The 13,555-nt window shown below is 39.6% G+C and overlaps 1 protein-coding gene across 5 annotated transcripts in view; it reads right to left on the bottom strand.

The window, feature by feature from the left end:
• Positions 1-13,555, bottom strand: part of wwp2 (WW domain containing E3 ubiquitin protein ligase 2) — a 77,391-nt gene that overhangs the window by 4,420 nt on the left and 59,416 nt on the right. For 4 of the 5 annotated variants that reach the window (XM_040132816.1, XM_040132817.1, XM_040132819.1 and 1 more), the window contains 6 exons: positions 12,820-12,901; positions 10,953-11,081; positions 9,290-9,368; positions 8,180-8,251; positions 7,432-7,520; positions 3,029-3,188 (listed from right to left, as the gene is read on the bottom strand). In XM_040132816.1, coding sequence (XP_039988750.1) covers positions 3,029-3,188; positions 7,432-7,520; positions 8,180-8,251; positions 9,290-9,368; positions 10,953-11,081; positions 12,820-12,901 — 611 coding nt within the window. The remainder of the gene's footprint in view (positions 1-3,028; positions 3,189-7,431; positions 7,521-8,179; positions 8,252-9,289; positions 9,369-10,952; positions 11,082-12,819; positions 12,902-13,555) is intronic. The other variant, XM_040132820.1, reaches the window with a different exon arrangement.

Below are 13,555 nucleotides of genomic sequence, written 5' to 3'. Positions count from 1 at the left end.
GTGGAGGCAGTGTTATAGCATGGGCATGTATGGCTGCTAATGGAACTGGGTCACTGTTGTTTATTGATGATGTGCCCGCTGATAGAAGTAGCAGGATGAATTCTGAAGTGCATAGGGCTGTACTATCTGTTCACATTCAGCCAAATACTGCAAAACCAAATATACTGTGAAAGCAACCCAACAGCTTCTCAAGGCAAAGAAATTAAATATTCTTCAATGGCCAAGCCAGTCACCTGATCTCAACTGAGGATGCTTTTCACTCAATGAAGACAACACTGAGGGCAGAAAGACCTATAAACAAGCAGCAACTGAGGGTGGCTGCAGTAAAGGCCTCAGCCTTTTCAGCATTTGGTGATGTCCATGGGTTCTAGACTCCAGGCAGTCATTGACTGCAACATTTTCATCCAAGTATAAAAAATATATATAAATGTATATATATACAGTTGATGCAGGTTAGAATCAGGTTTAGGTTGGGGTTAGGCATTCAGTTGTGATGGTTAACATTAGGGTAAGGAGCTAGGGAATGCATTATGTCAATGCATAATGCATTATGTCCTTACACTACAGTAAAACTGACGTGTGTATGTGTGTGTGTGCCTTCACAGAGAGGAAGAGCGAGTAGTCTCAGCCAGATGGAGCTGTTTAATGTAAAAAACCACAGAGAGCTCAGAGTTGCGATTAGCCAAGAGCAACACAGACGCCCACTCACTGATTTGGTCACAGTCTGTTCTCTCCTACTGTATCCTGACTGACCATGTGTCTGTCTCAAAGCCAGTGATACACGCACACAAACAGGAAGATTTATAGACAGAGCAGAAGGTATCAGTGGAAAATGAGGGGTAAAGATGGAAAGTAAAAAGTTAAACAAAATAGAGAGAGAGAGAGAGAGAGAAAAAGAGACAGTAAGATGGTTCAGAGTTGGTAGAGACAAGCATCTTTATAAGCCAAGTCAGCAAAATACATTTTTGGACTAAATATAGGCAGCCGCTGGTGGGTGTGGGCTGGGTGCAGCAGTGAGGTCATGGTGTGGGTTAGGGGTGTCGTGGCTAGATGGAAGGACGGGTGGAGGGTGTCAGTTTTGGGACCTAAAGCTTTCTGGATTTTATCCCGGAAAGAAGACATTATAGTACATACTGAACATCATGTATATGCTGTAGATAATGAGGGTTATAAACTATGGGATTGTACACATCTTCAAAACAAAAAACGCCTGGTGAACAAGTGGTAAAGACCCGTATCACATAATTGCAGCCTCCCTGGTTCAAATCAAGCTGTGGAACTGTCACTATCAAGTATCAAGGCAAAATGCCCAAAAAATAACTGTAAAAATATAAGCCATGCCAATGGAGCAATTGAGTAAGAAAATACATATTTAACAGCAGCTCATAAATACGTCAGCACAGTCTGTGCTATTAAAAAAAAAAAAATCTCCAGATCCAGCTGTCATACAACAGCTATGTCTACTTGTACGTAATACAAATATAAAGTGGTTCTCCATAAGAACCTCCCCATTCACATTTCTGTTTCCATCTGATGGACTTATGTTAGTTTAATGTCTGCACATTGTCAGACTTTCTGTGCAGAATTCAACCTCAAACCTGAACTTACTAGGTTCATGATTTAGCATTGCACTCCTATAACATTGTCGGACTCATGATGAGCAGTTTAAATTAAAAAGGATAATAACTGATGCAGCAGAACCAGTTATCGAGTTATCTTTCTTATTCCACACAATCTTCTTTTCTCACAATGCAGTGGTATTCCTCAACACTTGTAAACACCACCTTTGTATTCCTGATGTATCGCAATCACGAGAATGGGACATATGGACGGATGACCCAAAAAGATAGGAGGTATAAAAATCTACAAAAACATGTGTTTTAATGAAATTGACACACCACTCTATAGAGCTAAACTGATTAGTTGATCAATTTGATCAACTGAAAATTAATCAGCAAGTATTTTGATAATCGACCAATTGTTTTAGTCATGTCTCAAGCCAATTATTCTCTAGTTCCAACTTCTCCAATGTGAGGTTTTGCTGTTTTTCCTGTTTTACATGATTACCAAGTGATTATCTTGGGGGACTGTTGGTCTGACAGAACAAAACATCTGAAATTCTGGTGGGGATTTTTCAGTATTTTACTGGTTCAGTAGGTCAAGCAATTAATCGATTAATTGAAAAATTATTGGCAGATAAAGCATTAATGGAAATACTTGTTGGTTAGAACCTTTCTTTTAACCAACTGATGATATTTAATGCCAGTTGTCAGTATCAATATAGTAAATAGTGTAATCTGTAATGCAAAAAGGAATTCAAATAGTGTTTTATTCTTATCAAAATGAAAAATGCAGTGAATGATGTAAATAACTAGAAAAGGCCATAATATGCTCTCTTAACGAAGGCCTTTGAAAGCTACACAACAGCTCCGTGAGTCAGGCAGCTTTCTGATATGTTAAAATCCACCTCCACCACATGTGAATGATTGGCTTTATTGTGTTCACACTGTTCTGCTTTATTTAAACTGCTATCCTCTTTTTACTAAGATGGTAGTGGAGTGTAGTTGAAAGGTGAACAGTAATCTGCTGGTCCGAAAGAAAGTGCCGCAGCTGGCATCAGTGTGGGAGACTTTCTAAATTGAAGTTTTTTGAGGAATGCTCTCAACTAACTGTTGAAATAAAGACATGGAGTTTCGAGTTGAGTTGAAGCAAGCTGAGGAAGAAAAAAGTTGTTTGTCCATTGAATTGTTTAAGAGTTGTACCTGTTAGTGTTTGCTAATAGTAGGTTAGGGTAGTTAGAAAGGTAATTTTTACAAATTGCTTTCGGTTTCACTAAAATGTGTTTGAGGCAGCATTTTCTGTTGCAAAAAAACAAAAATAACAGTGATGTGCGGTATGAAGGCTTATAAAAAACCAGCAAAACACAGCTGTTGCCTATTGCAGTTCAGCTTTAAAGACCTTGAACATTCCTGAAAGTAAATCTCAAGTCTGATTTTAATAAAACTTCACTTTTCAAAGTGAAGCTCACCATGGCAATGAAGCGTCCGATGAAGCGGAAGTATGTGAGGTGGTCGGGGTTGATGGAGGAGGCCGGGTTGATCTGCAGACAGTAGTTGTTCTTGCCGGCGTATTCAAACAGACAGTACATGGGGTTCAGGACCTCATGGGACAGCAGGAAGAACCACTCCCTGCAGAGGAAGAGGACAGAAGACATTTATGCAGAAGACAAAGATATTGTACTTTCTGAAGGTCTGAGAGCTTGAGAGATGACAGCCGGGATGTACTGTTATCATGTCAGGAATCGATCCATACACTCAGTCATTCTCCTTTTTAAAATAAAAAAGGCATTACGCTGGATAATTCTGAAATTTAACATGAAAGAACAATCAATTTTATCAAAGACTGGTTCAGTAGAGGAGTTAGTTTCATCTTTATGAGGAGAGACAAAGTGGCTGTTGGAAGCAAATAACACATGAACACATTTTTTGTTTCAGCAAGACATCTTATTGCAAATACTCACAAAACAATATTCACAGTGCATTCACTCCAAGGACAGAAAATGATCAATGAGCACAGTTTATAGAAAATGAAAAAACAAAACAACAAAAATGACAAAAAAGACACGACTGATAAGCATTTGAGCATTGTGGTAGATCAAATAGAGCCTAAGTGCAGCTGAGATTTGAAATTGACTCTGAATGCAGGCTCAGTTCAGACAAGATCTGTGACTGCAAACCAACTACTGCCCCCATGAGCCTAAGTGCAGCTGAGATTTGAAATTGACTCTGAATGCAGGCTCAGTTCAGACAAGATCTGTGACTGCAAACCAACTACTGCCCCCATGATCCTGCTCAACACCCACTGCTACAATTATTAGTATTATTATTGTTATTATTAGTGTTAGTATTATTACTATACATCTTTATGTGGAATCTGCATTTTGCTATGTTCTCTTTCTTCCCACTCTCTCTTGCCCTCTCTGCCCCCCCTTACCAACTAGTCGAGGCCGATGGCCGTCCACCATGAGCCGGGGTGTATTCAAAGTTTTACTTGTTAAAAGGGGGGGAAAGAGCAAGTATTTTATATTTTTCAGACAAGTATAAATCTAAGTACAACTCCAGTGAGATAGGATCTTGTTTATTTTCTGCATTCCTCTCATGTTTACACAACTGAAGATGATTTTCCAGTGTTGCCGTCACTTTATGATATATGTATTTGGTATTTTTCCTTCTTGTCTGTGGTTTATTTAATTAAATATTTTGACAGAAACAAATTTGATGACGTGGTTTTGGAAGAGGGTTCAACTGAGTCAAATCAAGCGTGAGAAGCTTAACTTTAGCCTGTTTTGATTCATTCCTGTTCATTCTGTCTAATTTAATAAAGCCAGCTTTAATGTTACTTCAAATGCAATTTTACAAATATTTCTACACCCTGAATTATATAATTTCTGAAGTGATTAATTCTTAAATAAATTGTGGTAAATAGAGTGTATGAGTCACACTTCTCATTAAAGGAATAGTTAGACATTTTTGCTTATTCACTCACTTGTTTCCTGTCAACCTAATAAGACGACAAGACTCATGGAAATCATTGCGCCCAGCCTAGAAATAGTTGCAGGATGTAAAACCATAATTTGTTGTTTTTATACTTTGTTTTTGTTTTGGATTAAGAAAACTATATATAACTTGTTAAATATTGCGCTTTAGAAGTCCTGATGGGTGGATTTCTTTAACCTTTAGACAGAGCTAGACTAGCCGTTTCCCCCGATTCCAGTCTTCATGCTAAGCTGATTATCTGATGGCATCCAGCTGTATATTAAACAGGTAGACATGTGATATGTACTTATCCTCTTGTCTAAAACTCAGCAAGAAAGCGAATAAGCATTTTTCTCAAAATGTGTAACTATTCCTTTAATGAGAATAAGACACTTGTCTCTTAAAGGTAGAGTAAAAGATTCTAATCCAGTACAGTGCATTTGTTGGATTCAGTGAATATCTCCTCTCGGTCTGCTAGCTGCCCGTTCTGTGTGTGTGCTGGGGAGAAAAAAAAAAAAAAAAAAAATCCAGTGTTTGTGGGCAGCCATGACTCTGTAAATGGGAAACAAACAAAGTGGCTCGGACCAACTATTCACCCAACGGCAACAAGGGGCGTTTGTGTTCGTGCACAGGACAAGGGAAAGAAGAAGAGAAGAGGGGAGATGGGATAGCGCCAATTTAAAGATTTCTAGGGTCTACCCTTCCGTCGCTACCTGACCGTGTGGAGTTTTGAACTGGATTGACTGGGATTGCAGACGACAGACCGGTGGCGACTTTAAGGCGAGTGGACGGAAGGAAGGTCTGCCGAAGAAGTGCGATGATCAGGCAAGGGTGAAGAGCCATGTTAATATCGGCGAGGCTTTCCAACGGTGGAGAAACCTCCGAGAGTTGAAAGGCATGAAGGCAGATGTGGAGGGTGCTCTTTTTCTTAACAGGTGTGTAAAACATTTTGCTATGTTTCAAAGAGCCAATAGGTCAGTATTGTCTTGTCCCGTTACCGATAGCTAATTCTGCTTTGCTCGGGAGCAGGTACTTGTGTCACATTTGTCTGTCTGGTTATATTAAATTACATGCCCATGGACATTCAGCTTACTTTCTAGTTTGCCAAGATATGGCGTTAGCGTGATGTTAGCTATAGTAGCAGGAGAGCTATGAGTATCGCTGTCTGGAGCTAGAGTGCTGGCTCTGGGAAACCGCCTCGTCCTCTCTGAACGCTAGCTTCGAAGCAGCAACTGTAGTGACAGTCTGCTCTCTCGTTGCTTGCTCTATATCATGGTATTTGTCCGTGAACGTGAAGGGTTTTAAAGCCAAAAAGATCTAAAAACATTTCTAGCACAGTTGAATTATTTGGATTGAGATGCATAATTCGAAATGCTATACCAGGTAATGTTACCTTCCTTGTTAGCTTAGCTACACACCTACGGTCCTCTCTTCTGTAACTATAGTTTTGTAAAAACAATCTAAAAAACTTACTATTGCTAGTTTTTACTGTCTTGTGTTTTGGATGCTGTGTTTGCGTGCATGTCATTTGTTTGATGACGTTTTATATTATAAGGTTTGTTTTGTTTTAGAGTTTCCACTTCCACGCCATGTAAGATGCTCTGGATTCTGCCATTGTGTCGCTGCCTTGGCAATGCGTGTCCATGAATTTTGGGTGTGGCGCTTCTGAAAGAGAACTGAAATAAGGGATGTATTTGTTTTGCTGTTGAGTTCAAATATCAACAGTCTTTCTCCAGGATCGCTTACTCTTCCTTTAATTTAAGGTTTCTTTAAATAGCAGTCTTGTCTAGAGGAGCTTTAGAAAATAAGAATTTTTATTAACCTTCTCTGGATAATGGTAAAAAATGATAATATCCAGTACATTAATAAATTTGCACACATCCTACAACCCAAATTTGACACATAATTTACATTTGATAATTTAGACAAGACATATATCATAAAGGATAAATACAACACGTTAGAATTTAAAAAAAAAAAAAAAAAAAAAGACAGACTGTGGAAAGATGCATGTTAGACGGAATGAGGGCCCACCACCACAACCAACTGCAGCACCAGAACCAAGTGCTCTCAAGGCCCTTGCCTTCCCCCTAGGGGTATATGGGAGGGGGGTATGGATGGACGGACGGACGCAGACACCTCCCAACATCCCGTCCGTGGTTCTACCCTGTGGTAGAACAGCATGATGTCACCTACCATAGGGTAAAACCACTGACGTGACACCGGAGACAGAGACACAATGCAAAACCAAACAGAAAAATGATAACACCGCCAACAGAAAAATAACAACATATATACAGAGAGAAAGACCTGCACACAGCAGATGCAGGGGGCAGCATGGATACATGTGATGGGTCGATGGAGGGATGAGAAAGGGGAAGGAGGACAGAAACGTTGCAAGGGGATAGGAGGTGTTGTATGTTTCAGGAAGCAACATTGAAAGGGGCATTAAGTCATTTACAATATGACCTCTGCTGGCAACCAGCGAGAATTTCATCCTCTCTCTCACATCTTTTTTCAGAGAATGGAAAGTTTTGAAAGCCAGCTATCTCAACACCTTGAGTTAAGTAAACTGTAATCCTCATTGCCCATTTTCTCTTAAGGATCTTTAAAAATTGTTTCAATCCTGTCTGGAACTGCAGTTAACACCAACTTAAAATCCAGTACCAGAGGAGGAGGAAGCTGGTGCAGAGATCTAGACGTGGCAGAAGAGGAAAAAAAAAAAACACACCTACACCATTAAAAAAAAATGATTTAAAAAAAAAAAATAAATAATAAAATAAAAAAAAATCAGTGGGTTAAATAACAATCCCCTACAAAACCACAGATAGAACCGCACAAAATGACAGAAAGTGAGGAGAGGAGAAGGGTGCGTTTTTTTCATTGTTGCTCTCACCTGGCGATGCCACCATAGTCCAGCCCCTCCTCTCCTCTCATAATAATGTAGAGTCTACGGCGAAGGTCGTATGGCTTCACATTCATGATCTGATGACAAAACATATGTTGTTAACAAATGCATTAATACATTATAACAGACATTTGATATTTTAGATAACCGAAGACGTGTATGAAGTGGAGTTAGATAACCTTTATTTTTACAAATAATTTCTCTGAATACAAAAGTGAGGGAATATTTTGCTTGACATTCTTTGTATGGACTCATTTGAGCCTGGTTTACAGATAGTTTAGTCAAAACAGGTCAAAGGAAATCAGAGGATTCTTACTTAAAATTGGAAACACATACTAATAAAATATGAAAATAATGCAAATCTATTTAAACATATAAAATGATTGTTGATGATTCTCATAAACCGGATTATTAGTCCACAACATTTTTTGTCCAACCATCTCTCCCTTTGCTAAGACACTGACACTAAATATATTTACCTCGCAAGTACTGTAACATAGCATTATCACATCTTTTAATCATTTTAATATTCTTTGCTTTATTTATTCAACATAAACTAAAATAATTATTATTTTTCAGCAAAACTGAGTATAAAGTCGAGTTTGCTTTATCCTGGAACAAGCACTTTTCCATTTTGGTGAACCATACTCTGAAAGTATTCATCATTCCACTTCATGAAGGTAATGTAGTTATATTTAAGTGTAGAACAGAGATCTGTGTTTTGTCCATCTCTGACCTGCTGAAAAGAGTCCTCAAACAGTGTCTGTCTGGACACTGAGATCTTCACATGGCTGGGCAAGGCATTTGACTAGACAGAGAAAAGGAAAAAGGGAAAAAAAAAAAAAAAAAAAATCAAGAAATTAATAGACAATTTTGTTAAACAGGTCTGAGTAAGTGAGAAACTCACTTATTCAAGTCTTCAATGTTCTCTAATTCTAGTCTTCAAAACTTTAAGTGGTTTGACACATATCCACTACCCATTAGTTATGGGTCTTTCAGTGTTCGGTTCACCCAAATTACAGAAAAAAAAAAAAACCTGTTCAAACTTACTGTACCTGTAGTGCTATCTAGCCACACAGATAGTTTTTGTTTTATTTGCTATACTTTGCCATATCTGCCTTTGATATTTCTGCCTCCAGCCCAATGCAGTGGGGGTGCACAAACTTTGGTTTATGGAGCTCAGTGCATTTATAATTCCATTTTAAAAAATTCAAAAGCAATGTGTCTTTTCAAAACAGTATCCCTGTTGCTGTGGATATTCCACAGAACTCACTGCCAACAGTTTTCATTTAAAACTACAACTACTACTATTATTTAAGAAATAGTTCAGGCAAACTTCTGTAAGTGCCATGCGAAGGCAACTGGATTTGTTTGAAGTTCTTGAAGACGTTTTGCCTTTCATCTTCAAGAACTTCAAGCAAGTCCAGTTGTCTTCGCATAACACTTACAGAATACTATGACCTGGATGACTGAGAATCATCACAGACAGTTCAGGCAAACATTTCATTGTGTTCTGTGCAGATTATCCAGATTATCAGGGACACTGTTAAGTAATAATAGACACTGCTTACATTTTATTTTTAAATGTGCTGTGAGCACAACAAATTAAATTCCATTTGTTTCCATTACACTGGGGTGGAGGCAGAAATCTTGGAGACAAATAACTCAAAACGTGGACATTATAGACAAAACTTTCTGCAAGTCCAGATAACACTACAAGTAAGTGTAAAAACATGTTTGGATGAACAGACCCAAACACCAGTAATACACATGAACACACAGATCAAAGTGAGGTGTGTGGACAAGGAAACGTTTATTGTGGCTGCAGAATCCACTTAACACTTACATGGCACAGGAAACGGAACTGGTGGTATTTCCACCTGAAGCTGCGGTCATAGGCGCCGGGTGAACCGCCCTGCCGAGATCTGCACACACACATTCACACACAAAGAGAGAAAGAAGAGAGGAACTTGGTCAATTTTTCACTGTTTAAGCAGAATCCACGGGGATCCCGGTTTAGTAATTCCACAGTTAATAATGTACAATATACAAAATGACAGCCTTGATGTCTTATGTTTCTGGCTCTTGACAGATCAGCTGATTAACAGAAACATGAATTGCGCCTTTAGGAAGCCCTGATGTTCCCTGCAGCGCATTTGGGCCAGAGACTCAGAGTAAATGTTAAATTCACACCAGCCATCTTGCTCTAAATAATGACTTGATGTATCTGGGTCTCAAAGAGGTGAGTGTGGGCTTGCAGCTGTGTTAGTATAAGCTCCACCAACCCACTGCACACACACTGGATATGTGCCTTGTCAGCACCGGAGAGACTGAGACGCAGAGAGAAAGAAAGAGAGAGTTAGACAGATAATAGGAGGAAAGGGAGGAGAGACTGAAATGGGGGAGAGAAGAAGAAGGAGGCCTCTAATGCGTCGGGTTTGTGCTCGCTGAGCTGCCAGGCACATCTTGGTTTGGGTTAGGAAATGGTGACCGCCACAGCAGAGTGCTGGCTGCAGACACACACTCTTACAGAATCCAGTGTAAAAACAGTGAAGGCTCTTTCAGAAGCCTTCCATGACCACCAGCCTAAAAATACATTCAAGTATTAGCATGAAAAGCAGCTTGCAGATGCACTCACTCACTCACTCACTCACACACACACACACACACACACACACACACACACACACACACACACACACACACACACACACACACACACACACACACACACACACACACACACACAACCACGCAATCTACAGCAGCGACCACACAAGCAAATACACACTTGCATGCTGAACATAAACACAGAAAGGCACAAACGCCAGTGCGCGCACACACACACACACACACACACACACACACACACACACACACACACACACACACACACACACACACACACACACACACACACACACCCACACACATGCTATTGCAGTCTGCAGTGGATCTGTTGTCACACATTACCACATTCTCCTGACTTTGTGGTGAGATTTGAGACTTCAAGGCAAGGCAGACATCCACAGGCTGAGGGGAAGAGGTGTTTGTGAGTGTGCAAGCTAGCATGAACATGTTGCTGTGATAAAATATGGCTTTTTGTTATTGTTAAGTATCTGTGGCGCTGAGTTTGATTGTCTGAAATACTTAAAAGACAGGCAAAGACATGAAAGGCAATAGATAGAACATGGCCTCAATAAAGATACTGAGAAAATTAAAAAGGATGATGTAGTTTAAATGAAGATACAGTTTGAACATTTTCATGATCCTTTTAGGTTTTGACAAAATGAGGGGATTGTTTAAATAATTATATGCAATACAGTTATGTCAAACCTAGGCCAAATCATTGTGTAATAATTACAAAATTGTAGAAGAAGTTGATTTAGTTCACTTTATAAGTGTTTTTGGATTTAAGATTATTTCCTGAGAATATCCTCAGTCTGTGATATACTTTAATGTTTTTAAAAAAAAGCAGGTTTGGGAGGAAGGGCTGCGAGAATATTTACCCTGACTCAAACCCGGGTCGGGGATCTTTAAAGGTGGTGGTGCGCGAGTTGTGGTCCACAAAATATCGGACTCCCTCGGCGGTGTACTTCATCTCCCAGCCCGGAGGCAGGGGGTGCTCCTTGATCATCCTGCAACAGGGAGAGGGCAGTGAGCACGATCCCAGCTGGAGGGGCCCGTCCTGGGGATGAAACTAACACACCTCCCCACCAACCTGTGGATCTAAAAGCCCTGGATGCTAAAACAAAACCTGTGCTGGCCATGCCATGGTGGAGTTTGCTCCTTTGAGGATTCTAAAGGCATGTTTGACTTATTTAGGCTGCTTCAAATCAGTGGAGACCCAACCCGCATAAATTCTAAAGGGCCCTCACTAGTGGGGCCAACAGCAGGAGAAGCCCATTAGAATTTTATTTTATTATAAGAGTAGTGACTCACAGCAATATTGTTAATGTGTCCAAGATTTCTTTGTTTCACCCTAGCTGCAGTTTTTGAACTAAGCATCAGTTTTTCTAAAAAATACTCAACAATCTTCGAAAAATCCAGAAGGTCATTTAACAACACTTAGTGCAGTTCTGAAGGTATTTCCTGAATCCTGATAGACTCTTCTAACAATTTGGATGAAAAGAAAAAAAAAAAAATCGGGTGAACCAATGTGTTATTTTTGCATGAAATATAAAATAATAGAAAGTAACATATAATATAGGGTACACAGTGGTTCAGTGGTAAGCGCTGTCGCCTCACAGCACGAAGGGTTCGAACCTGGGGCCCCTCTATCTGGATTTTGTATGGGGTTCACGTTTTACAAATAAGGCAAGGACATATGTCAATTATGGCAACCATCTTTGTTTGGATAAGGAAAAAGAGGCACAACTTGGCGAATGGGATAAAAAATGTCTGTTTTTTTTTTATTTTTTAAACTTTTAATATTTTTCATCCTGATGGTTTGATGAGTCTTTGAGAATTCTGGAAACAACTTCAGTACAGCAGTAAGCGTTGTACAACCGCCTTCTAGGTTTGTAACAGGTCCTTATACTTCACTCTGTGACTTAAATGTGATGTTAATAGATGTGTGGGGCTAGTAACCACATCTCCATCTTGTTCCTATGAGGTCATATAGAGATGAAGATACCCTGCACATTCAAGACTCTGACCATAAAAAAGGATAGAAGATTCAAGTCTCAAATGTGTGAAATTTGCTTCATACCAACCAACTGGCTGACAAAGTGTTAGAGGTTCAATTGAATGAGTGAGGTGAAAAGAAGTAATTTTAAGAGCTCAGGGGGTGTTTAAATGTAAAAGAAATAGAGGGCAATGTCAGAACAATGATCGAATGAGCAGAAGATATATATATATATATATATATATTCATTTCTGATATATATTCATTTCCGATTCATTTCTGATTGTTTAGAGTTTGTGGAGGAGAGAGATGAATTACAGTACAACTAGGGTTCCCAAACAAGCAGAAGTTGAAGCTAATTTTCTTTTGCCAAAGCGTGTTTTTTTAGCTCAGAACAGTAACTCACTAATTTTTAAATTTCCCTAGGCTGCTTCAGAGATTGTGTCCAATTTTTTCTCCTTTGGGAAATTCTATAATATTCCAAGACATTCCTTATCGGTGGGAAACATGTTTATATCTGATTATATCGTTATGTAGGACTCAGTCATAGTAAACTGTGTATGATTATTTTACCTGCTTCTGCACAAGCAAACACCCAAAGCAACGTACCATCTAACAAGCAGGCACATGCACACACACACACGCGCACATGCGCAGACACACACACACACTCACACACACACACACACACACACACACACACACACACACACTCGCACACAAGTGCTTTTGCTAGCTCATCTTCTCACCCTTGGGTCCGCGGATCATCCCACTGCGTGGTACGTGTGTTGTGGTTGACGAAGTACACTCTGCCATTGTCCTGACGCTTTTCTGTAGACACAAACAGAACACAACGCCATGTTGAGAAGCAAGTTCTACTTCATTTGTGATACTCAAAGTGGGAGGATCTTAAAAAACTTGCGATAAGCTCCACAATAAATAGAGAGGGATCAAAGGGATCACGAGTATGTCTGACAACTTGACTCTCTCTCCCTTAGATTGAAGAGGAAAAAAAAAAAAAAAAAAAAAATCACACCACCATGATAGAAAACCAGCGAGTCTGTGTGGTATTTCACTATGGCTTGATCCAAATACCTCACCGGGGTAAACCTAAGTGTGTGTGGATTTAGGGTTGTGGTGGGGGGTGTTTGAAAGTTATACGGACCACATTGTTGGGAGGAAATGTGAAACAAGGAGCCAAGATTTCATTTAAAAAAAAGTAACAAATATTTGAGCAACTGCATAGGAAGCACTTTAAACAGAATTAAAATGTATCAAAGTGTGCAAAATGTTGTATAAGTGTGTGTGTGTGTGTGTGTGTGCGTGTGTGTACGGTAGGCCACTGGTCTCTAGAGAGAGTAGCTGGTGCCCCATCCTCCTCCCTCCATTGCTCTGACATATTTTTCTCATTAACAGGAGTGTGTGGAGGGCCCAGAAACAGTAGTGCTCACATTGCAACTCTTACTAGCTTTCTCCTTGACTCAC

This window comes from Xiphias gladius, chromosome 8 (assembly GCF_016859285.1).
Source record: "Xiphias gladius isolate SHS-SW01 ecotype Sanya breed wild chromosome 8, ASM1685928v1, whole genome shotgun sequence".
Taxonomy (NCBI): domain Eukaryota; kingdom Metazoa; phylum Chordata; class Actinopteri; order Istiophoriformes; family Xiphiidae; genus Xiphias; species Xiphias gladius.
Note: the sequence above shows the minus strand (reverse complement) of the source record. Positions and strands in the feature narration are given on the sequence as shown.